The sequence below is a fragment of the Cervus canadensis genome, chromosome 7, assembly GCF_019320065.1.
Source record: "Cervus canadensis isolate Bull #8, Minnesota chromosome 7, ASM1932006v1, whole genome shotgun sequence".
Classification (NCBI taxonomy): Eukaryota; Metazoa; Chordata; class Mammalia; order Artiodactyla; family Cervidae; genus Cervus; species Cervus canadensis.
The window spans coordinates 12,703,458-12,725,990 of record NC_057392.1 but is presented as its reverse complement, the minus strand read 5'-3'; the positions used below and the strand labels follow the sequence as shown (position 1 = coordinate 12,725,990).

At 55.0% G+C, this 22,533-nt stretch overlaps 1 protein-coding gene across 3 annotated transcripts; it reads right to left on the bottom strand.

The window, feature by feature from the left end:
• Positions 1-2,061: 2,061 nt before the first annotated feature.
• On the bottom strand, positions 2,062-19,932 carry AMOTL2 (angiomotin like 2). Of its 3 annotated transcripts, none has more exons than XM_043474365.1 (10): positions 19,717-19,932; positions 16,171-16,968; positions 13,233-13,518; positions 12,017-12,161; positions 11,549-11,641; positions 7,576-7,871; positions 6,529-6,836; positions 5,171-5,388; positions 4,481-4,642; positions 2,062-3,772 (listed from the first exon to the last, which is right to left on the bottom strand). In XM_043474365.1, the coding sequence occupies exons 2-10, from the start codon at positions 16,905-16,907 to the stop codon at positions 3,714-3,716; spliced, it is 2,304 nt and encodes a 767-aa protein (XP_043330300.1). In that variant the 5' UTR covers positions 16,908-16,968; positions 19,717-19,932; the 3' UTR covers positions 2,062-3,713. The 3 variants fall into 3 exon arrangements, with proteins under 3 accessions (XP_043330300.1, XP_043330302.1, XP_043330301.1); XM_043474367.1 differs by having other exon boundaries at positions 4,481-4,639; positions 19,717-19,931; XM_043474366.1 differs by lacking the exon at positions 19,717-19,932 and adding an exon at positions 19,015-19,167.
• Between the last annotated feature and the right edge of the window lie 2,601 nt (positions 19,933-22,533).

Here is a 22,533-nt window from a genome sequence, read left to right as displayed (position 1 = left end):
ATACATTACCATGTGTAAGACAGATAGCTAGTGGGAAACTGCTCTATAGCACAGGGAGCCCAGCTTGGTGTTCTGGGATGACATAGAGGGATGGGGTGAGGGGGCTGGGAGAAGAGGTATATATATATATAGCTGATTCATGCCTGTGTGCAGAGTATATCATGCGAAATGCCAGGCTGGATGAAGCACAAGCTGGAATCAAGATTGCCAAGAGAAATATTAAAAACCTCAGATATGCAGATGACACCACCCTTACGACAGAAAGCGAAGAGGAACTGAAGAGCCTCTTGATGAAAGTGAAAGAGGAGAGTGAAAAAGCTGGCTTAAAACTCAACATTCAGAAAACTAAGATCATGGCATCTGGTCCCATCACTTCATGGGAAATAGATGGGAAACAATGGAAACAGTGAGAGACTTTAATTTCCTTGGGCTCCAAAATCACTGCAGATGGTCACTGCAGCCATGAAATTAAAAGACGCTTGCTCCTTGGAAGAAAAGCTATGACAAACCTAGACAGCATATTAAAAAGCAGAGACATTACTTTGTCAACAAAGGTCTATCTAGTCAAAACTTTTTCCAATAGTCATGTACGGATGTGAGAGTTGGACGATAAAGAAAACCGAGCACCTAAAAATTGATGCTTTTTGAACTGTATTGCAGAAGATTCTTGAGAGTCCCTTGGACAGCAAGAAGATCAAACCAGTTGATCCTAAAGGAAATCAGTCCTAAATATTCATTGGAAGGACTGATGCTGAAGTTGAAGCTCCAATACTTTGGTCACCTGATACGAGGAATTGAGTCATTGTAAAAGATCCTATTCTGGGAGAGATTGAAGGCAGAAGGGGATGACAGAGGATGAGATGGTTGGATGGCATCATCACCCAGTTGACAGACATGAGTGTGAACAAGCTCCGGGAGTTAGTGATGGACAGGTAAGCCTGGAGTGCTGCAGTCCATGGGGTCGCAAAGAGTTGGACACAACTGAGCGACCGAACTGAACTAAACTGAACTGATAGCTGATTCATGTTGTATGGCAGAAACTAGCACAACATCGTAAAGGAATTATCCTCCAATTAAAAAAAAAAACCAACCCCAAACCAAAAACAACATGGCTAAAAAAACAAAAACAAACAAACAAAAAACAACAACATGTGTGCTGAGTCCCTACACCTACCCTGAAAATACTTCACTCATGGCCATGGGGGTGACTGTTCCCATCGCTGGCCTCTCTGGCTGCCCACTGCCTGCCAGCCCACGTCCTGGTAGGGAACCTTAGTGTGCCAACTGGCCCACAGAGGCAGGGGCTTTGTTTCTGACACGAGGATGGTTTTCTTTTGTGGATTGGAGTGGTATGCTTTTCTGGGCCTGGGACAGGAGTGGTGATGCCACAGCTTGGGAAGGAAGCAGTGCCCAAAACTATGTCATGCACATGAAGACCCTCTGCCAGTGTACACACAGCAAAGAATCCTGTCTGTCCAACGGTCCCAGACAAGGACTCTGTGCTGGGTGGGGGGAGGGAAGGATAAAGCCACCTTCAGACACCTTGGCCTCCTGTGGAGTAACCACAGCATGTGGCCAAACAGAGCTCTTTAGGACAAAGCTACCTGAGGAGGCTGCCCCTCTGCCTGACCCTCCCAGATTGACAGAAATGTTCTCTGGAAAGTGGAACGCCAACCACATCCTCATTCCAACCCTCCTCTTCATGCAGCCTCACCAAATTCACAGGAATTTTGGATCCTCGAAGAGATTACACTGTGTATACTCCAAGCTTTGCAATTAAGGAGGGACCTGCCTTGCCCCGAGGTTTCCCACTATCAGAAAATGGAAACCAGCACCCTTCACCCCTCTCCTATGAGAGACAGCAGTTACTGAGCTGGCGGTTTATGGACACACTCTGGTGTTGAAGAACCAAGGCGCCCAGGAGCACAGGGTGGACGAGTTGGGGTGTAGCTCGGTGCTGAGAGTGGTCGGGGACCGACATGGGAGGCCCCCTCCCGAAGTCCCTTCCCTCTCTCCTTTACCCCTCAGTGCAGTCCCTCACTTGTACAAACACACTGCTTCTAATTAAAAAAAAATTTTTTTTTTTATTAAAATACTGTTATACCCAGTGGAATGCAGCAGCAATCCTGGTACAGGGTAGCATAACAAAACAGCCATGTTTACATTTTAAATATTCACGATAACTTAAACATACAGACACACATCATGGTCTTTGGCAGAAAATGTTCACAGCACAAAAAAATACTTTAAAAAGAAATACCAAATATTAATCCAAAATATATTAAGTTGTTTTTTTTTTTTCTTTCACAATATTTTTTTGCCTTTTTCTCTCTTTTTTTCTTTTTGTTTTGTAAACAATGCACATGAACCAAATGCATTTTTCAGTTTTACAGAGGGGTAGGGGGATTTAAAAAAATATGCAATTGTCCAGCAAATGCGAATGTTTAAAAAGGAAACTTGAGGAACCATAGGAATAAAATAACACATACAAAAACCTAAAAACAGTAAAAGAAAAACAAAACAAAAACAAAGACTCAAGGAGAACTAAAAACAGTCGAGACAAACCACTAAAACCCACCAGTCACTCATGGGGCTGAGTTGGGAGACTCTTTAAGACCAGAAGTAAAAGTCACTGCCACTGGCAGGCTGCCATCGGACACTTCACTCCAGTTCCCAAGCGCTGGCCCTGTTTCAGGGTGCTGCTCGCTGGCGGCTTGAGGAGCCAGCCTCAGGGCGCCATGCTGTGACGGGGCTCCATTCAGAGGACCATCTGAGTCCTGTCTTACAGCTCATGGACTAGTTCTCACCAGCATAGTTCCCTCTCCCAGTGCCTCCAGGGGGAACAAAGACTCTGATGAGAACAAGGCCATCTCTCCAGTTTCCTTTCAGAGAACTGGTGCTGGGAAGGAAGCCCACCATGGCAGACTGGCGTGGTGGCGGACTTCATCTAGCTCAGGGTTCATAACCAAACTGATAAGATGTCCCAGGGACAGGAGCTGTGGAGCCATTTCAAGAGGCTGGTGGTGGTGAGGTCCCTTGGGCATTTCAAACAGGGCTCAAGATGGGGAAAAAGCAGCCAACATCCCGTGGATCAAGCAGTAACAAAATCCATGGACCAGGGACTTGAGGAGATAATTGGGAGGAACCGAGGCAGCAGGGCTGGGAGCATGGAATGAGGGGGCGAATCTGAAGCAGCCCACTTCAATCTTCTGTTTCACAAGAAAGGGAATTATGTACAAACTGCACGGCACATCCCAGTCCTCTCCACAGTGCGGGAGATGCTGTGGCCTCTGCAGGACTAACACGCTCAACAGGCCGCCAAGATTCAAGTCCGGGTGATCCCCATGAGGCAGTGAGGAGCTGAGGAGCAGATGGAGGTGGAGGGACCACACTGAGCCAGGCCACCTGGAGTCCATGGGCAGCCATCCTTGGAAATCAGCCCCCAAATCAATATATCCCCTCCCTCCCTGCCCGAGTGCCCAGTGTGGGTGCACTACTCCCTTCTGAGCTTTCAACTGCTACCCTGGCAGCAAGCCAGGTAAAGGTCCGGTCCTCAGGCTGCATGGGCCCAGGAGGAGCACGGGGCTAAGGAACAGGGTCTTCTCGGGGGACGGGTGCTCACAGCTCCCCTCTCCCATGCAGCATCCTGCTGGAATGGCCGTGTGGCAGAGGGCAGCAGGAAATGGTTCAGAGTCCCCAAGGCGCCACCTCCTTCAGATCAGTATCTCCACCATGTCAGAAAAGTCCTGGACTCTGGATGTAGCAACAGAGTCTGGAGAGATAAGAGCACAGGCACATGCCAACGAGGGTTACTAGAATAGGCTTTTAAATCCAATAACATTTTAAAGATAGGCTCTATCTTCACCAGCTTTTCCCACCTCAGCTGCCCAGGTCCTCATAACTTGGCCAACCAATCACAGAGCTCTGTTCCCTCCCAGCTCTCCATCCAGACCACCAGCCTCCAGAGTGGAAGATGCAAATGTTTATAACTAGGAACCGGTTGGAGGGCTTGGAGGGAGGGTGGAGAGCACTGAGGGAGGGAGGCTACCACATTCTTTTCATGCCTGTGGTTTCCTGAGCTGGTGAGGCAAAGGCAACTATGCAAAGGCTAATGTGAAAGAGAGCAAACACATTCAATGGCATCTTCTCAAATTTCTCCTTCCGGGACTCTTTTAAAACAAAGTCTTCTAACTTGGGAGTGCCAAACTCCATGATCTTAGATGTTAGATTGGTCATTAAAGTTGTAAGGAAGACTTCTGAAGAGGAGATAAAGGGCCTCCCAGGTAGATCTGTTTGTAATTAGGGTTTCCAGTTCCCCTATTCCTATATCCAACCAGCTCTCTCCCCTGTACTGAGGTGGGTCCCACATCCTGCTCACCCTCCCTATGCAGGGCTCCCTGTGGAGTGTGGGCAATGAGTGGGGGCGGGACTCACACCCCAGGGTGCCCTCAGCCACCCACAAAAGTTGGGGGAGACTTACCCAGTGAGGCTGTTCTCTGGCCACTGCTGCACCCCAAAAGGCTGTCAGGCTCCAGGCTGTCTGGGGGGCCATCAGTCTGGGTGCTCCCATCCCTGCTCCCATGTTTGGCGTGGGCAGCGAGGGGAGCCACAGTCACAGGCTCCTCCAGCGGGGCCCTGTCTGCTAGGAAGGCAGGAGTTTCAGTTACTGCCCTGTCCACAATATGTAGCCCCCATGAAGAAGACCCTAACTTAATGACACCTCCTAGGGATGCTAGTTGCTCATGATTTGCAAGAACTTGGATTACACGCCTGTTTCCAAACAGGATTGGGTTCCAAAAGCTTGGAGTGGAAGAAGCCTTCTTAAAAGGTTGTAGATTAAATCTTAAAACAGTAAGAATTCCTGGATTTCGTGGCGTCTGCTTAGGAGGAGAAGTGGAAGTGCTGGCCCAGAAGATACCTCTGCAGGTGAAGTTTATTTTTACTTTGATGGTGAGTGGCTGGGGCCAGGGTGGTGGAATTTCCAGAGATGGGGGCTACAGCCTGCCTTGTCACACCAGGGGACAGCTGCAGGCTGCAAGGTCACTGGAGCCAGAGTGTAAGCCGGCTTCCCTGGGTGAGGAGTTGGGATGCCTAGCTCCTCCGAGCTTCAATTCTGGAAGGAAAGGCCTGAGAACAACCTAGCCTCTGCCGCCCACCCACCTCCTCTCACCTGCAGCCAATTGGGCAGAGGCATCCACCTGCCGCTCGCTGGAGGAGTGTCCTTGCCAGCCCTGGGTCCCCGCTGCTTCAGCCACGAAGATAGATGGCACCGACTTGGCAGGCCTCAGGGAGCCTGGGGTGACCTTGCCAGGGTCTTTCCTGGAGCGCTGCTGAAGGACCTTGATCACTGCATCCTTCTCCAGGATCTGAGCGTGGAGCACCTTTAACCTGAGGGGTGAGAGGCCGTGTTTACATCTTCAGACCCACAGATCCTATGGCCTCCGCCCTCCCCGCCTTATGGAAGTTGGAGGGTAAGCCTTCCTTAAAGCCAGGCTGGGGCCTTCAGAAGTGCCATCAGAGCTCTGCAATGGGATGCTTTGAAAACTACCAGTGCATGAGAGGCTGGGCCATTTCCACACTGGCAAACCCAGGTGTAGGTTCTGGGTTTGTCTGATGACAGTAGTAGGGCTGTTGATCAAAGGAGCTAAGTTGATTGCTTGTGTTTTTGAGCCAGGAAGAGGTCAAATGGAAATCTTGTGGGGCCTCTAAGTTGTCTCCAGAGTGAAATTCCAGCTCCCCACAGGCCAGGGGCCTAGGCCACATTCGTTCTGGGGTGGTACCTAGCATGTAGGGTGAGTGAAGTGAAGCCGCTCAGTCGTGTCTGACTCTTTGCGACCCCATAGACTGTAGGCCACCAGGCTCCTCCATCCATGGAATTTTCCAGGCAAAAGTACTGGAGTGGGTTGCCATTTCCCTCTCCAGGGGATCTTCCCGGCCCAGGGATTGAACCCAGGTCTCCCGCATTGTGGGCAGATGCTTTACTGTCTGAGACACCAGGGAATTCTAATTCTCTGATTTACATGGTGCGAGGTGGGGGAGCAGGTGGAGGCCTGGAGCCTTGGGTGTCATCCAAGAGTGGAGTCTCCTGGGCAGACCAACGACTCGGTTGGCACCTCTGAGAAAGAATAGCCTGTAATGCCGGCTGTGCCGAAAAGCAGGGGGTCAGCTCAGAAGTAGGAGGGATTGTTAGGCTGGGCAGAGTGAGGGGTATTTAACATGGATTATCAAGGACCAGGCAAAGAAAAGAAATAAAGTCGCTCAGTCAAGTCCGACTCTGCGACCCCATGGACTGTAGTCCGCCAGGCTCCTCCGTCCATGGAATTCTCCAAGCAAGAATATTGGAGTGGGTTGCCATTCCTTCTCCAGGGCATCTTCCCAACCCAGGGATTGAACCCCAGTCTCCTGCACTGCAGGCAGACTCTTAACCGCCTGAGCCACCAGGGAAGACCTAAGGACCAGGGAAGGGCTGGACAAATCCCACCCTACCCCCAACCCCCTGCCGCAGGTACCCGGCCTGCAGTGTCCAACCTGCTTTCCATCTCCTGATGCCTGTGGCCGCCGGTGAGCAGGCCCTCATTGAAGCTGCTGCTGGGTGACGGCTGGGGCGAGTGCCGGATGAGAGTGGTGTCGCGCTGGGCGGCGGCCGTGGCGGCCGCATCCATGGCGAACTGCCTCATGGCACGTTCCTCCAAGTACTTCTGTTCCCACTTGGTCATGTCAGCTTCCAGCGCCAGCACCTGCTCCTCCTTCTCCCGCAACTGCTCCGAGAGCCGCAGCGCACTGAGCTCCGGGGTCCCAGCACTGCCACCGCCACCTCCGGGGCTGCCTGCCTGTCTCTGCAGAGAGAGGGGTACCGTGGTCAGGGGTGGAGGGTGGGGTGTGTTGGCCGCAGGTTCTCACCGCCACGTGAGGAATCTCACTGAAGCCAGTGCTTGGTCAGCTGGCGCCACGCACTCTGCACAGCCTGCTTCCAGCAGGAGACAAAGGGGAGCCAGAGGTCCCCACACCCTTGCCCCAAATACTGTGGCCAAGGGTGCAGAGGAGATTGGGTTTGCTTTTGCCTAGAGACCATATACATTGTCCTCCGAACTGGGGAAGGGGTGACTTAACGAAATGGGACAACTGGTGTAAACTACGACAGACCCCAGCAATCCAGGAGCTCTGGTCACCCTGCCTCTGTGGGAAGGGTGAGGTTAGGGGTGGAGACAGAACTCTTATCTGGTCTGTAAACACGAGAGCTATTTACACAGACCAAAGTGAGGATAAAGGCCCAGGATCTGGGCAACTATCTTCCCCACCCCTGATCTCAGGGAGAAACATAAGAGTTGGCTAGTCCCCTCCATCACAGCTCCTGAGAGACTTTCTCCAGAGACCAAGGTTGCCAATCCTGGCTGCTGCTGAGGATAGAGGCCCAAGGCTTGAGCCCCTGAGGTCGGCATACGGCCAAGGGGCAAGGCCTCTGCTGAGACTGATGGGCCGGGAAGGGCCTTCGGCAAGGCTAGCCCAGGTGGTCCCAACTTTCCAAAAGGGCTCGGCCTGGATCTCAGTAGGGGCTCTGGGGCCTTCCCAGCTCACCTGCTGTGCACGAAGGGCCTTGAGTTCCTGCTCCAGGCGCGTCCGCAGACGTAGCTCCAGCTGCTCTCGCTTCTCGCAGGCAGCCTGCAGCTGCCCCAGGGCCTGTTGTAGCCGTTCCACCTTCTCCACGTAGGCCTGCTTCTTCCGCAGCTCCTCCTCAGCTCTTGCCGCACGGCCCTGTGCATTGCTCAGGGCCTGCTCCAGCAGCTCGGCCCGCCGCCGCTGGTCCTCGATGGCTCCGCGCAGCAGCGCCATCTCCCGCTCTAGCTTCTCCTGCTCCTGCTGCTGCTCGTAGCCTGCAGCGAGAGAGGGAGGGGCCCGGTCAGGGACGGCAGCTCCCTCGCTGCCCCCCAGAACACCCACCACGTGCCACGCTCTGTGTTGACCGCTGCTCAAGCTTGACTGCATCTTCTCAGTAACACAGGAGTTAGGTACCCTTATTAACCCCATTGTAGGGCCAGGAAACTGAAGTTCAGGTTAAGGCCTGAGCGAATGTCAATGTCAGACCAGGGCCCTTGCAGTGATGACTGGGCCGCACTGCTCCTCTGCTGGGACATGGCCCTGCCAGGAGAGAGCCCGAGACACTGTCCACCTGCGCTGGGTGTCACCATCTCCAAAACACATTCACAACTTCCCTCCAGCCTCAATGATGATACTAGAGACTGGGCAGGCAGGAACCGCGATGCCCATTTCCAGATGAGAAAACAGAGGCTCCGATGGACTGTCACGTGGTCATCTGCACGGTGGAAGAACCACCGTGTGCTGCCCCAGGAGTCAGGCATTTGCACATCTTATTTCCCTGAAGCCTCCAGTGACAGTCCGGGGATCTGTGATCCCCACCTTAAAGAGGAGGAAACATAGGAGGTGAATGGTCCTACCAGGCAGGGATCAAAGTTCGCCTGCCTCTGAAGAACCAGGCACCCCCACCCCCACTGTGCAGGCTGCCTGCCTTGCTGGAAGGCAGAGGGGGACCAGTCAAGGGGCCTGCCTGATGGACTCAAAGGCACCATCTCTCGAGCATCACTGTCACAGCACAGCGGAATTTTCTGCTGTAATGGACTTGCTCTACACTGTGCCAAGCAGGGCAGCAGCCACTAGGCACATGTGGCCGGTGAGCACTTGCAATGTGGCCAGTGTCAGAGAGGAGTCAAATTTTTCATTTTATTTCATTTTAATTAATTTTAACCTTTGGGCCACGTGTGGCTAAATACCTATCAGATAGGACAGTATAGACTCTGGAACAGAAGAGTGAAGGCCTGAGATCCAGCAGGCAGAAAGGAGGTTTCAATTATACAGAGCCCAGGAGGACACAGGCCACTCAGGTTGGCTTTGGTTCACTCTCAATTTTTGAAGGCTGGGCCCAGGCCCACCTCATTCTTTGGGGCGAAGGGAAAAGTTGGTGAGACTCAGTAACACTGGGCCTTTCGTCCTGAGCTGGCCTGACACCTGAATGGGGTGGAGGGGCAGGCAGGAGTGCTGACTGGGACTTTGGACCCAGAGACAATGGCCCTGTCCTGGAAGGCTTCACAGCGATGGACAGCTTATAGAGTTAGCCGGAGGCTGGCAGCTCATCCCAGTCTTAGATGGTCCCATCTTACAGCCTCAGAATCTAGGGTTCAGGTGAGAAGAAACTGCCCAAGGGGGACTCGGCCAGGAGAACCAGGCCTCAGGACTCACGGCCAGATGCCCAGGGTGGGCAGGGCCTGACCAGAGCTGGGAGTCTCTACTGCTTGCCTAGTAGGAAAGCAGATGCACTGGTGATAGGGGCCACACTCTCCTACTAGGCACTGACTCTGGAGAAAAGGTGAGATCAACCACAGACATTTTCCCTGAGGATTCTGGTTTCCTAAGGATTTTTGCTCCTGGATGTCAGGAGCAAGGAAGGGTAGTTTGGCTTTCCTCAGCCCTTGGGGAGGGTACCAAGGACCCAGCCTTTGGCTTCCAGAAGGTTCCTGCTGCCTTGCACACCTCAAACGCCCTGGCAGTTTCCCTGGTGGTTCAGACAGTAAACAATCAGCCTAAAATGCAGGAGACTCAGGTTGGATCCCTGGGTCAGGAAGGTCCCCTGGAGAAGGGAATGGCAACCCACTCCATTATTCTTGCCTGGGAAATCCCATGGACAAAGGAGCCTGGCCGGCTACAGTCTATGGGATTGCAAATAGTCCTAAGCGATTGAGCAGCTAACACTTTAACTTTGAAGGCCCTGGTAGAGCTCGGAGGCTTGAGACCTTGGCCATCCCCAGCCACCAGGATAAAAACTGCGGCCGCCTCCAGGCTGCAGTGGGAGCAGATTCGGGAGACACAGAGGGGGGCCAGGGGCTGCGGCGCAGCGGGGGTAGCAGGAGGCCTTCCCCGGGGGAAGCGAGGCGCCACCAGGAAAGCAAGTCCCAGTCCCTTTGTCCCACTGTCCGTCCCCCGCAGCGTGGCGGGCGGGGCGCAGGCAGGAGTGTGGGGGGAGGGGGAGGCTCGCGCAGCGGAACAGCCCGGGCTCAGGAATGCCCGGCATCCAGGTCACCCGCCGCTTGGAGATTAATGGCTCCAGCCAGGAGCCAAGAACAGCCTCGCTCCCCAGGGAGCGGAAACGCCTCCAGGCTGGCCAGTCCCGGGCCCCTCCCCTGCCTGCTCCCAGGAACCAGCCTGTGACTTCCTTTCTTTGGCAAAGCCTGGCCCCATTCTGCCCCTTTCCAGCAACTCGTCCTCGCTGGACTCGCAATGATGAGACCCCCCAGGGCTATCCCCACTCCCCAGCCCTGACCACCATCCTCTCCCTCCCAGAGACCTTCAGTCACCTCCTCCTACCTCCTGCCCACCCTCAACCCTCAGCCCTTCAGTGTTGCACTCCCCCATTCCCTTTGGGGGCCACCCTGTCCAGGCCTGAGCTCTGCTTGAGGAGGTAGGTGCTGCTAGCCAGAGCTCAGTCTTCAAGCTGCCTCTCTGCTTCCAGACACCCCCAACCATCTAGCTTAAGCTCAGTAAGCTTTTGCCGGGGTTCCTCCTACCTCCAAGGCAGCCTTGCCCAGACACCAGCTGCCCCAGTGCACTCCTTTGCAAACACTCAAACAGCACTATCGCAGCACGGGAGGAGCTTATCAATAACTGCCTCTCTGTCTCTTCTGAAGGCTATAGGCTTCTTCCTACTATTGAGTTGGTGGCTTCCTTTGTCCCCCCTTCCTTCAAACTGCTTCCACCTCCACTGGAGCTATCCTGCTGCTGCTTCACCTGCCACCCCACAATACCCCTCTTTCAGGGTGCTGGGGACCACCCCCCATCACTGGCCTCTGGGGCCAGACCATCCTTGTTCCCTGGAATCCATGGTAGGAAGATCCTGCTCCTTCCTCAAGCTCCCCACCTCTCTTGACCTTGTTTTGGCACCTTCCTGACCCGTTCCCACTCTGCTGCATTCCTGCCAGGGGCTCAGCACAGCTGTGCTAGAGAACAAATGAGTGACTACATGGGCCAGTCAACAGTGAACGCATCTGTTCTTCAAGAAGCCTTTGACTATCCTTTTTAGGGGAGCCTCCTGACCTCCTTCTTTAGGGTGCCCTGTTCATGAAGCTCTAGTTTTGGCTGGTGCCAACACTTGTTATGGCCAAGCCTCACCATGCTCCCCAGCTTTCCACATGTCCACCCCCTGGGAGACTCAGACTGTTCCTTCTCTCTCATCCCACCTGTTTCCAGAGTGCTCGGCTCTCCTCAACTGCTTCTAAAGGACACTGAACTGACGGTCAGCACACCTCCCCAGCTGTCCCTCGACCCACTGATCTCCCCAGTACACAGGGAACCAGATCCTGCTCCCCTTGGGAAGCCGCCCCTCCCCTGAGTCCAGTCCAGTGATGGGTGCATAGTGGGCATTCGGTAAAGCCACACTCCAAGCCCTGCTTTGGCAGAGGAGGCCAACCCTCGCTCAAGAGGAGCTCTCCTGGTCCCACCAGCCACACCTCTGCTTGGACTCCTGAGTGGGCCCCCTACTTACTCTGAGCCAGCAGCTTGGCCACCATGTCTTGGCTGCCTGCCTGGGCCTCCTGCGTCTTGCTTGCCAGGCGGCGGTTTGCAGATTCTAATCTTTCTGTTTCAAATGAAGAAAAGTTTTAAGGAGAAAGCTTTGAGTACAGGGGAAGCTGCCTGCTGGGGTGACCCCCGCCCCCCACAACAGGGAACTATCTGTCAGGCTGCATTCTCCAAGCTGGGGGTGGGCTCATAGGGAAGCCCCAGGTCACCTTGGGCCACATGGGTGAGAGCTCCAGGAGGGCCCCAAGGTCTAGAACACAGAGACAAGCATCTCTCTATCAAGGTGGCCCCCAAAGAGTCTCGGCCTAGTCCCCTTTGAGTTGATTTATACTATTTTTGCAGAGGACAGAGATTCTGAATGATGTCCTAGAACAGTGGACTCAAGCTGTCCATAGGTGCTCTCTGCCTCTCCACCTGCGTGAGCGGTCCTCACCTCTAAGATCCCGGTTGAAGTCCTGCAGCCTCCTCATCTCACTGTCCATCTTGTTCCGCATGGTCTTCTCCAGGGCCTCTCGCTTGGAAGAGGCCCTCGTCAGGCTCTCGTGGGCCTCGGAGAGCCGCTGGATTTCGCTCTCCAGCTGCAAGAGGCAGAGAGCAGAGCTGAAGGAAGGGGAAATCTCCCTGGGTGGCAGTGGCATCAAGGTCCCCTCCTTAGGCCAGGGATGATCGCTGACTCTCCATCACAAAGGGTGAGAGGAGATACAAAGCCACAGCAGAAAACCCACCTAGCCCGAGTGGGACAGGCTGCAGCCTGTAGCCTCCAGAGAGGGACCAGGCTGCTGGAACAGGCAAGCCAGGGTCCCCTCAACTGTTCAAAGTCCTGAGTGAACACAAGGCCACGTTCCCTGGAAGGGGCTGCCTCCAGGGTGACCGAGGGCAGCTTCCTGGTGCCTAGTGTCCAGAAAGAAGCATTTTCCTTTTGTTTGGCTTCTAGTGAGAAATTTGAGCACAATGGACCAGGATCAGGCACTGAGGCTCCAACCGTGGTCTGGGGGGGTGGACCTATTTTGGAGATCACAGGATGGTCACAGAAAGCCTAAGGCTACCTGCTCAGGCTGAGTGTACAGCAGGTGACCCTTCACTAAGAAGGGAGCACCAGATCCAGCCTGAGCTGCCTGGAGTATGTGCCTCTCCAGCCCTCACCCCACAGGGCCAGCTTGGCCCCGGATGCCCCACCCACTTGGCAGCTGGCAGGTTCCGCACGTGCTCCTAGCTGGCCCGTGATTCCAATAAGTCGCTCGTTTTTTGCCAAGAGGAGGGGCTTTCCCTGTGACCAGGGCTGGCCTGGAACAGACTTGCTGTTGTGTGGGGGATACAAAGGGCTCTCTGTGGGAGGTGTCCACGGAGGGGGCGTGTGCAGGGGAAGGGTGCGACCATGAGGGAGTCGGTGAATGGGCTCTTTCTAACCACCACTGGGCAGCAACTGCTCGTGCTCTGGGCCTGCTCTGCCGGCTGCTCCCCAGCTGTCTGGAGTCAGCCAGGGAGGGGTGCATGAGGGATGGGGGTGGGGGGCCCGAGGGGCAGCTGAGAAGCCCAGCCAGACCAGCTTTCAGACTCCTCTGCCTCCCTTCTGACAGCCCCCTCCCTAGTGGGCCCTGCTGGGGTTCCCTTCCTCCCCCCTGCTTCTCTGAGGCCTCAGCAGGGCCTACCTTCTCGATGCGGCCAGCCTTCTCCGCTGTGCTCTCCCGCTCCCTCTGCAGTCTCTCATTGTCCCTCTGCAGCCTGGCGTTCTCCCTCAGCAGGGTCTCCATCTGGGCCAGGTGGGTGCTGCCCGAGGTGGCCAAAGAGGCCTGGGTGCTTGCCGGGCCCTCCACCCCAGGAGGGCTGAGGGCGGCCAGGTGCGGGGGTGGGTGGCGCTCCTGAGGCTGCTGCAAGTATTGGTGCCGCTGCTGCTGCTGCGGGAGGAACACAGGGGGCACCTGGGCCTGCAGGATCCTGGGGGACAGCAGAGACGGTCCTCAGAGACCGCGGAGCCACACAGAATTGCCCCAGCCCTCCCGGGCAGACAGCTTTCCTGCAGCGTTAGGCAGTAACCTCTGGGGAAGGCCTTTCCACGTGGTGTCCCCAAGACCCTCAAGGGCCAGGGAAGCAGGGCTGCAGGGCATTACCTGCACGCCAGATGCAGGGCACGCTTATTTCATGCCCAGCCTCCTGTGGTCCAGGCCTTGGGGATCAGCCTCAACAGTCCCAGCCATAGGCAGCTCTTTTTGCGTCTGGAGGTCACACTCATCACGACTGAAACTCACCACCTTCCAGGCCCCTGGGCCCCAGCAGCTACCCTGTCTGGTGTCAGGCCCTCCACGCACACCTGCCCACGCAGCACACTCGCTTCTTCTCCCTCCTATTTTGAGTCCCGTCATCCCTTGAAGAAACATGTTTAGAAGACTGTGGCTAAGGTTAGAGTGGTGAGACAGATGTCAGGCTGAGTCTGGGCTCCAGAGTCTGACAGATCAGGCATTCAAATCCTGGCTCCACGGTTTGAGTCCACGGTGCACGGGACCATGCTCAATCAGGAGGGTGAGGGTCTCTAGCCTCAGGCAGGGTGTCAGGGCCACATCTGCCTGGCAGAGTGCTGGGCCTGCAGCGGGCATCTCCACAGTGACAGCCCACCCTCTGTCTCTTCCAGTGGAGACCACAGCCTACTCTCTGCTCAAAGAGTAAATGTGACCCAAACAGCGGATTATCCAGGGCGAAGGGGCCACCTGTGAACTATTACAATAGCCTGAGGTTAGGGACAGTGTTCTCCTGGCCTCTGGTACTGGGGTCCCATGTCAAGGGAAGGAGCATGTGGGGTCACACAGCTTTTCTGGGGCCCTGTGGCTCCAGATGTAAGAGAATTAGACCGCCTCAGTTTCACCAGGAGCTTTCCCAAGTCCCAGAAGCCCCAGACGAATCCATCGCCTCAGAACCCATGCCTGCCCTTCCCCTCATCTCTCCCCTTCATCCTTCCCCCTCTAGACTCCAGCTCCCCTGCTCTTCTTAGACCCAAGGCTAAGTCCTGCCGCCAGTTCCCAGCAAACAATCTTCACCAGATTAGCTGAAGGAGAGGCTGGCAGATGTATTTCTTTTCCTGCCCAAGGTAGAGCTTCCAGTGAGAGCTGAGAGGGTACCCCACTGGAATGTGCAAACTCTCCCTGTGTTGCTAAATGTGGCACCTTGGGTCGGCTCCCTCCAACTCGCTCCCCTGCTCCAGGCCAGGCAGACACAAATGGCATTCTTTGGGGATGACTGGGCTCTCAGAAAGAATAGAGCCTCCTTTCCTTCACACTTGCTCCCCCCACCCCCACTTTTTTTGTTCTCCTGCAAACAGCCTACTTCCTTTCCACGACATTATCTTTTCCTGACAGGGCTCAATAAGCATGGTCCAAAGAAGAAACCACGACTCAGCTTCTGAAACTCTTCCAGGACCAAGCCCTGAGAAGGGAGATAAGGCAGGGGGGCCTTGAGGCTGGCAAAACCCCACAGGCTCAGTCCTCTGGTGCCTCCATTCCAGAGCCATCACATCACTCATTTCTAGAGAGCAGAGAAAGGCATCTTTCCCGGGAAAGGCTGCACAGTGGGAAAGCAGGTGACTAAATGAGGACTCAGCAGGCACAAAGAAAACCAGACTTGAACCTTGGGGCATCAGAGGAAGGGGGTCTGCAAGCCTTCAGGCCCCCCTACTGGGGTTTCCTGGACCCCTGTGTGTGGGGTGGGGGGTGGGGGCGGAATTAAGGGCATGTGAAAAGGGCGTGTGCCAGCTTCTCAGGAGAAGGTCCTGGGCCAAATGAAAGCCTCATTTCTAGGAACCTTATTTCTGAAAACTCTCTGGGCTTCCTGCCCCTCCTGGGCATCCCTGCTTCCATTCATGCCCCTCGAATCCATTCTCTACAAGCAACAGAGGAACCTTTTTGAAAAGGGACACCAAATCACATCCGCTAAAGGCTTCCCTTCACTCTCAGAATTAAAAGCTGAGTTTCCCGCCGGCAGCTGCTCTGGAGCCTCCACATAAAGGGGCTCACCTGGAACAAGAACCTTCTCCCAGGTTCCTGCCCCATGGACCTCACAGAAGAACACGAATGGAAATGAATGGCAGTACCAGGGCAGCTCCTGCCCCTGTGTAGGAGAGGAGAGATCTGTCCGGAGGCCATCTGGTCCTTTCTTCCTTGCCTCCACTTAGGAATGCCTCCCCAAAATCACGGACAGCAAAGAAGAAAAGACTTCTGTTTTTAGAAGCCTCCAGAGGAGGTCCCACCTTCTTCCCACTTAACTTGGGAAAGATTCCCAACTCTAGTCCTTGCAAGTTCTTTCCGAAATCTAACCTTTAGCCCCCTGCTCTAATTGACAGCCTCTGAGAACCCTAGTTACTTGACAGCTACAGCAAATTAGGCAACGGTGTCTGTCTCCAAATTAAAGCAAGGGATGCTGCTAAGTACTCATGTGACCCTGGCTAAATCCCTCTTTCCTTCCAGCATTAGCTCCCATCTTGGGAGGGAGAGGGTATCATCGGCCTTCCTCTGGAGCCCACCAGCCTCCTGGAGGCTCTTCACCCGGGGGAAACTGCACTGGAAGGAAGCCAAGAGCCTGAAGACCAAGGTGGGCAGTTACCTGACTTCCGCGTGCTGGAAGTGTGGACTGCCACGGGCACGGTACCGCGGGTCAGTGACGGCAGAGGTGGTCTCGTGAGCTAGCATGACGTGTGGGTACTGAGGTGGAGGTCCTCGCGGCTCCGGGCCCTCGGCAGTGGGGGCGCCCCTGGCTGGGGGGCCCTGCTGGTTGCGGGCCAGCTGGGGGAAGCTGTGAGAGGCGCTCATGTGGCTGGGGGTGCGGGCCCCGTTCCTCTCCAGGGACAGCTGCATGAGCCGCTCACTCAGGGAGCGCACGTGGCCGTGCCTCAGCTCGCGCAGGGCCTCGTCCTGCCTCCGGCTGCCTCCCGGGGGCCCGCGGGGCTCCCGGTCCCCTACGTGTGGCCAGGGCCCCGCCTGCTGGGAGGCATAGTACTGCGAGTGGGCTTTGGCCTCCTCATAGGTGGGCAGCTCCTCGCCCTTGCCAGGCTGTGGGCACAGGCGGTAGAGGCCGTTCTCTGCCAGGTGGGTCTCGGTGCCCTGGTGCTCCTGGCCCTGGGGTTCCTGCCTCGTGGCCTGCTGCAGCACCTGACTGTCCTCTGGTGCCATGATCTCCAGGGGGGCCTGGGGGCTTCCTGTGCCCCCAGCCCCGGCCCCACCGCGCAGGGCCTGTTGCTGGATGGCCAGCAGTGTGCGGGTCTCAGTCAGGTTGCCATAGCGCAGTTGTTCCTGGATGAGGCGGTGCAGGACCGTACCTGAGGAGTCTTCCAGCGTCCTCATGTTCCCAGGGCTTGCGCACACCCACCTGGACAAAGGCCAGTGGCACCTGGCCCCAGAGCACCTGAGGAGGAGAAAAAGAAGAGCCCTCAGTGGGAGCACCCGGGAAAGGCGGGGACTTTCCATCACTGTCTGGTTAAGGGCAAGGCGATGGAGGGGCACACATGCCTGTCAGACTGCCAATGCTGCCACCTACTGATTAAGGCCAGTCACCTAACTTCTGAGCCTCAGTTTCTCCATCGGAAATATGGAAATAATGCTAGCTTCATGGAGTTGAGAATTAAGAGGCAATGGCTATTGAGGTCCCAGAGCGCTGTAAATCCCTGGCAAAGGACTGCCATTATAATCATATTCATGGAGATTTACTGTGTCTAGAGAAAGATACCAGGAACCTCAGGCTCCTGTAGTTAGCTTCCCATTAGAGAGCCTGATGAGAAAGTCCAGGGCAGGCCTAGTTCAGCTTTAAACACTAAGCTCTTGTGTCTCCTGCATTAGCAGGCAGATTCTTTACCACTGCGCTGCCTCTACTTTATCACAGGTGATAAAGCATGAGTCCTGCCCGGTAGAGGTGGTAAAGAATCTGCCTGCTAATGCAGGAGACACAAGAGACGCGGGATGGATCCCTGAGTTAGGAAGATTCCCTGGAGTAGGAAATGGCAACCCACCCCAGTATTCTTGCCTGGAAAATCCCAGAGACAGAGGAGTCTGGTGGGCTACAATCCACAGTGTTGCAAAGAATTGGACACAACTGAGCATGCATGCATGCACCCGCCTGGTAGAAGCCCTAGGCAAACAGCCCCCACAGCATGAAGCATGCCTGAGCCCTGGCCTTGGCACAGCTAATTCACCACCCTTTACCCTGCTGAGCCCTCTCTGTCATGGGATGACCTTGGCAGTCACTCTGCACGGTGAGCGGGAAGAGAAAATGCATCTGGATTGGTGAATAAGGGATGAAAGATGAGAGAGACTACACTAAGAGTGGTTTTGCAAAAGGAGGCAAAAAGGTGCCACCCATCAAGGTTTGTGGGCCAGTCACAGAGTCTGCGCCCTGACAGTAAGCGCACACGTGCTCCAGGAAAAAGAAGGGATGGCCCGATGTCTCTGATTTTATGATTACCACCCCAGCCACACACACGCTTGCTCCTTCAAGGGGGTGGGCACTCAGCATCTTGATGGTCAAGACTGCTTGAGTTGACTGAAGGGGTGCGGGAGCAAGCGGGAGGCTCTTGGCTGCAGGCACCCAGGGCTGGTGACTCTGCACTTAAACTGCAGGGAGATTGTCTCCTGAGGAAGGTGTTCCCTTTGAGCCTGTGCTCCCAGTGGCTCATGGCCTGGAAGGCTGTCCGCCTCACCTGGCTTCCTTTCCACAGCCTTCTCCAACACAAACCTCCAAGCTGGGATTCAGAGAAGACCAAGCATAACCCACACCTCCACAGGTCCTGTGTATATAGGAGGACAGTGGAAGGAGTGTGGCCCTCCTCTGCCACAGAGCTAGCCCCAGTTAGGGCTTGGCTGGCCGCTAGAGCAGCCATTCCCAACCCACTCCCTCCTCCCAGCTGCCCAGAACTGGGGAGAGGGAGGTGGGTCTGGAGGACATCTCGGTGTTCACACTTCCCGGGACCTCATCATCCCCTCCCCAGCCCCCCCCCAACACACAGGGGGTACACACATACACAGGGGCACACACATACATACGTGCGTACACACACACACTCACGCGCACACACACACACACACACACACAGAAGATGCAAGACTCTAGAGTTACCCGAGGCAAAACAAACAGGAATCAGTTCGCCCTAGCGTTTCATCCACGGGGCATTTCCTAAATTAAACACTGTCTGGGCTGACTCCAGCCGAGAAGAAACGGGGAATGCAGTTTTCCGGACAGATTCCAGCCCTTCTCCTCCCCCAACAGTGTGCCTGGGAGCAGGGAACACTTCCCGCGCCTTACATCCCTCGTTTGTCTCAGTCAAATCTCTCAGATGCACACAGCTAAGCTGTTACTAAAATCCGCGCCCGCGACCCGGATCGTGCACCCATGCTGCGCTAGCGCGCGGGGCTCTCTGAAACACCCGCTTCTAAGCAACCACACAACTCCGGCCTTTACCTTGGCTCACTCTGGCCCAAGGAACCAAAGCGAGGGTCTCTAAGTCAGATCGCACCCCAGCCAGGGATCCCGCCCTACCCGGACTCCTGGCTGACCACGAGCAACCTGCGGCCGCCGCAGCTCCTGGAGCGGGTGGACGACGGTAGCCGCGGTCCGGAGAGGTCTTTAAGCGTCGTGGACCCGCCTCCCCCCTCCCTCCCGAGCCCTCTTTGTTTTCCAAATGCCCAAGCGCTGACGTCACCGGGCTGGACGGCAGGCTGCATTCTTTCTAAGTGAGAGCCAGACCGTGGCTCCGGAGAGGATTTTCCAAGGAAGACAAAGAGGAATTCTTGGGCTAGTTAGGGAGGAAAGACACCTGTAAGCCCCCCCACCGAACCAAATTAGCCCCCGGGCCCTGCAACTTGAGCTCCAAGCGGCGCCTCCTTCCCAGATCCGCGCTCCCAGACACCCACTCCTATCTGCCCACCGGCTGTCCCCTCCTTCAGCCCCAGCGGACCCGCGCCGCCTGCGAGAGCTCCCAGGGGACCTGCAAGGCGCCCCCGGACGGAGCTGCCCTCGCCCCGCCGGCTGCGGGCAAAGGCGCACCGCTCCTGGAGGACTCAGGGTCCGCTCGGCTTCTGCTCCCTCTCCCGGAAAAGGCCGTGCTGGAGCGCGTCTCTGCTGCCCCGCTCGCTCCCCGCAGCGCCAAGAGGCCTTTCTTACCGCTGCGGCCCGCGGGTGCTCCGAGCGGTCAAATCCGACGGCCCGGCCCGGCCCGGCTCAGCTCAGCTCGGCGACGGAGGTGTGCTCTCGGCTGAGGCGCCGACGCTCTGGCGGCTCAGCCCCAGCGCGCAGCCCCAGGGTCGGCCCGCGCCGGAGGCGGCTGCTATGCCAGGAATGTGAGAGTTTCAGGTTCCCCCTCGGGATCAAAGCGAACCACAAATAACCTCGTAGCGCGCCGCCCTCCTCTGCTCTCCGCCTCCTCCAGCTCCCTCCCCCCCGCCTCCGCCTTCCTCCGGGAAGGCGGCGCTGTGGACCCGGCCGCCCCGACCTCCTGGACTCTCTGCGCCCCTCCCCGGCCAGCGACCCCCGCTCTCCTTGGGAGCTGCTGGAATCCATCTAGGCCCCTTACCGCCCTCAGCCCCGTACCCGGCCTTCCTCTAACTCCTCCAGCTCCATCGGCTGGACGATACCGAGAATGTACATGGCATGCCCTCGAGAGAGACCCTGGGTGTTGCTGCTGGACGTGGTTGGGGGTGAGAGGGGCTTGGGGTGTGTGTGTTGTACAGGGAGGGAAGACTGGAAAGATGTCCGTATCTGCCCGATTCAGACCGTGCCCAAAGCGAAGAGACGACTCTTGCTTTCAGCAGGGAGCCTCGCGGGTTGTCGCCGGCGGCAACCTTTGAATTGCACTTTTATTGTTTACAAACACCTTCGCCAGCCCTTTTCGGATCTGTCTCCACAGGAAGTGTGAATCTGGCATGAGAAATCTTCCGGCTAATTTGACCCACTCTACCAGCTGAATCACCCGCCGCCAGGCGATCTGTCCAGCTCTTCCCAAAGAAGGTAGTAAGGGGCACCCCTTTACCGAGAGCCCAGGGTGTGCCAGCACCCGCTTACCGCCTGGTCATCCCGCCAACCCTCCCAGTCATCCTCCCAGGGATTTTTTTTTTTTTTTTTTTTGGATCATCCCTGTCTTATAAATAAGGAAACCAAGGCTCAGAGACATTAATTAGCTTGCCAAGGGTCACACAGAGAGTAAGTGATGAAGCCAGGTAACCAGTGGGCTGCTTGGGTTCTCATTCCCAAAACTTTTCCGTGGCCACCAGAATCCAGGTTACTTCGGTGGACAGGGCAGAGTCTAGGAGCTCTCCTCTCTCCATCTGCTCTTTCTCTTTTTTGATTTCTTCATTTCCCTCCACACCCCTGTCAGCCAGGGGCCCTCCCTTAGGCCCGCTGTCCTTGCTGTTGCTCTTCCTCCTCTGGATGGAGTTCTGTCCTCTGACCCTTCCTGCCCAGCCTTTGGCACTAGGCTGGTTCATCTGCACTGGTGGAAACCCCTTCTTCAGAAAGCCTGCTCTGCCAGACCCTCCCCACCTGCAGGCACTTCCCCAACTCTGTGCCATTCCTGGGCCCTGACCACACTCGATCTCTCAACATCTCTATCCCCTGTCCACCCTGAGAATCAGGGCTGCCTTTCACCCCAGCCAGGTCCTCTTTACCTCCCCTCACTGTGGAGTTTGCAACTGCCAGATCCGCTGGAGGGGATTGGGACAAGAAAACTTGATAAGTTCAAAGAGCTATTTACTAGCCAGGGACATTGTTAATTTTTAATAAAACTCTCCCCCCAAAATGTGTGTATGTGTGTGTGATTTACTTGGAAGCTGAATATTGTATCAAACACAAGAGTACCTTGTTTTAGTGTGCTATGCTTTATTGTACTTCACAGATTCTGCATTTTTCACAAATTGAAGGTTTGTGGTAACCTTTCATTGTACCATTTTTTCCAGCAGCATTTGTTCACATTGTGTGTCTGTGGGTAATTCCAGCAATAGTTCAACTTTTATTATGTTTGTTATGGTAATGTGTGATTTTTGGTATTGCTATCGCAAAAAAATTATGACTTGCTGAAGGCTCAGATGATGAGCCATAGAGTATTCTTTAATTAAGATTTGTACATTGTTCAGTCCAGTTCGGTTCAATTGCTCAGTCATGTCCGACTCTTTGCGACCTCATGGACTGCAGTACGCCTGTCTTCCCTGTCTATCACCAACTCCTGGAGCTTGCTCAAACTCATGTCCACCGAGTTGGTGATGCCATCCAACTATCTTTTCCTTTGTCATCCCCTTCTCCTCCTACCTTCACAATCTTTCCCAGCATCAAGGTCTTTTCCAAAGACTCAGTTCTTCGCATCAGGTGGCCAAAGTATTGGAGTTTCAGCTTCAACATCAGTCCTTCCAATGAATATTTAGGACTGATTCCATTAGGATGGACTGGTTGGATCTCCTTGCTGTCCAAGGGACTCTCAAGAGTCTTCTCCAATACCACATCAAAAGCATCAGTTCTTTGGTGCTCAGCTTTCTTTATAGTCCAACTCTCACATCCATACATGACTACTGGAAAAACTATAGCTTTGACTAGACGGACCTTTGTTGGCAAAGTAATGTCTCTGCTTTTTAATATGCTGTCTAGGTTTGTCATAACTTTTCTTCCAAGGAGCAAGCGTCTTTTAATTCATGGCTGCAGTCATCATCTGCAGTGATTTTGGAGCCCAGGAAAATAAAGTCTCTCACTGTTTCCATTGTTTCCTCATCAATTTGCCATGAAGTGATGGTACTGGATGCCATGATCTTAATTTTTTGAATGTTGAATTTTAAGCCAGCTTTTTCATTGTTAATTTAGACAATGCTATTGCAACGCAACAGAGAGCAGTATAGTGGAAACATAACTTTTACATGCTCTGGGAAACCAAAGAATTTGTTTTATTGCAGTATTCACTTTATTGTGGTGGTCTAGAATGGAAATTGCAGTATTTTCAAG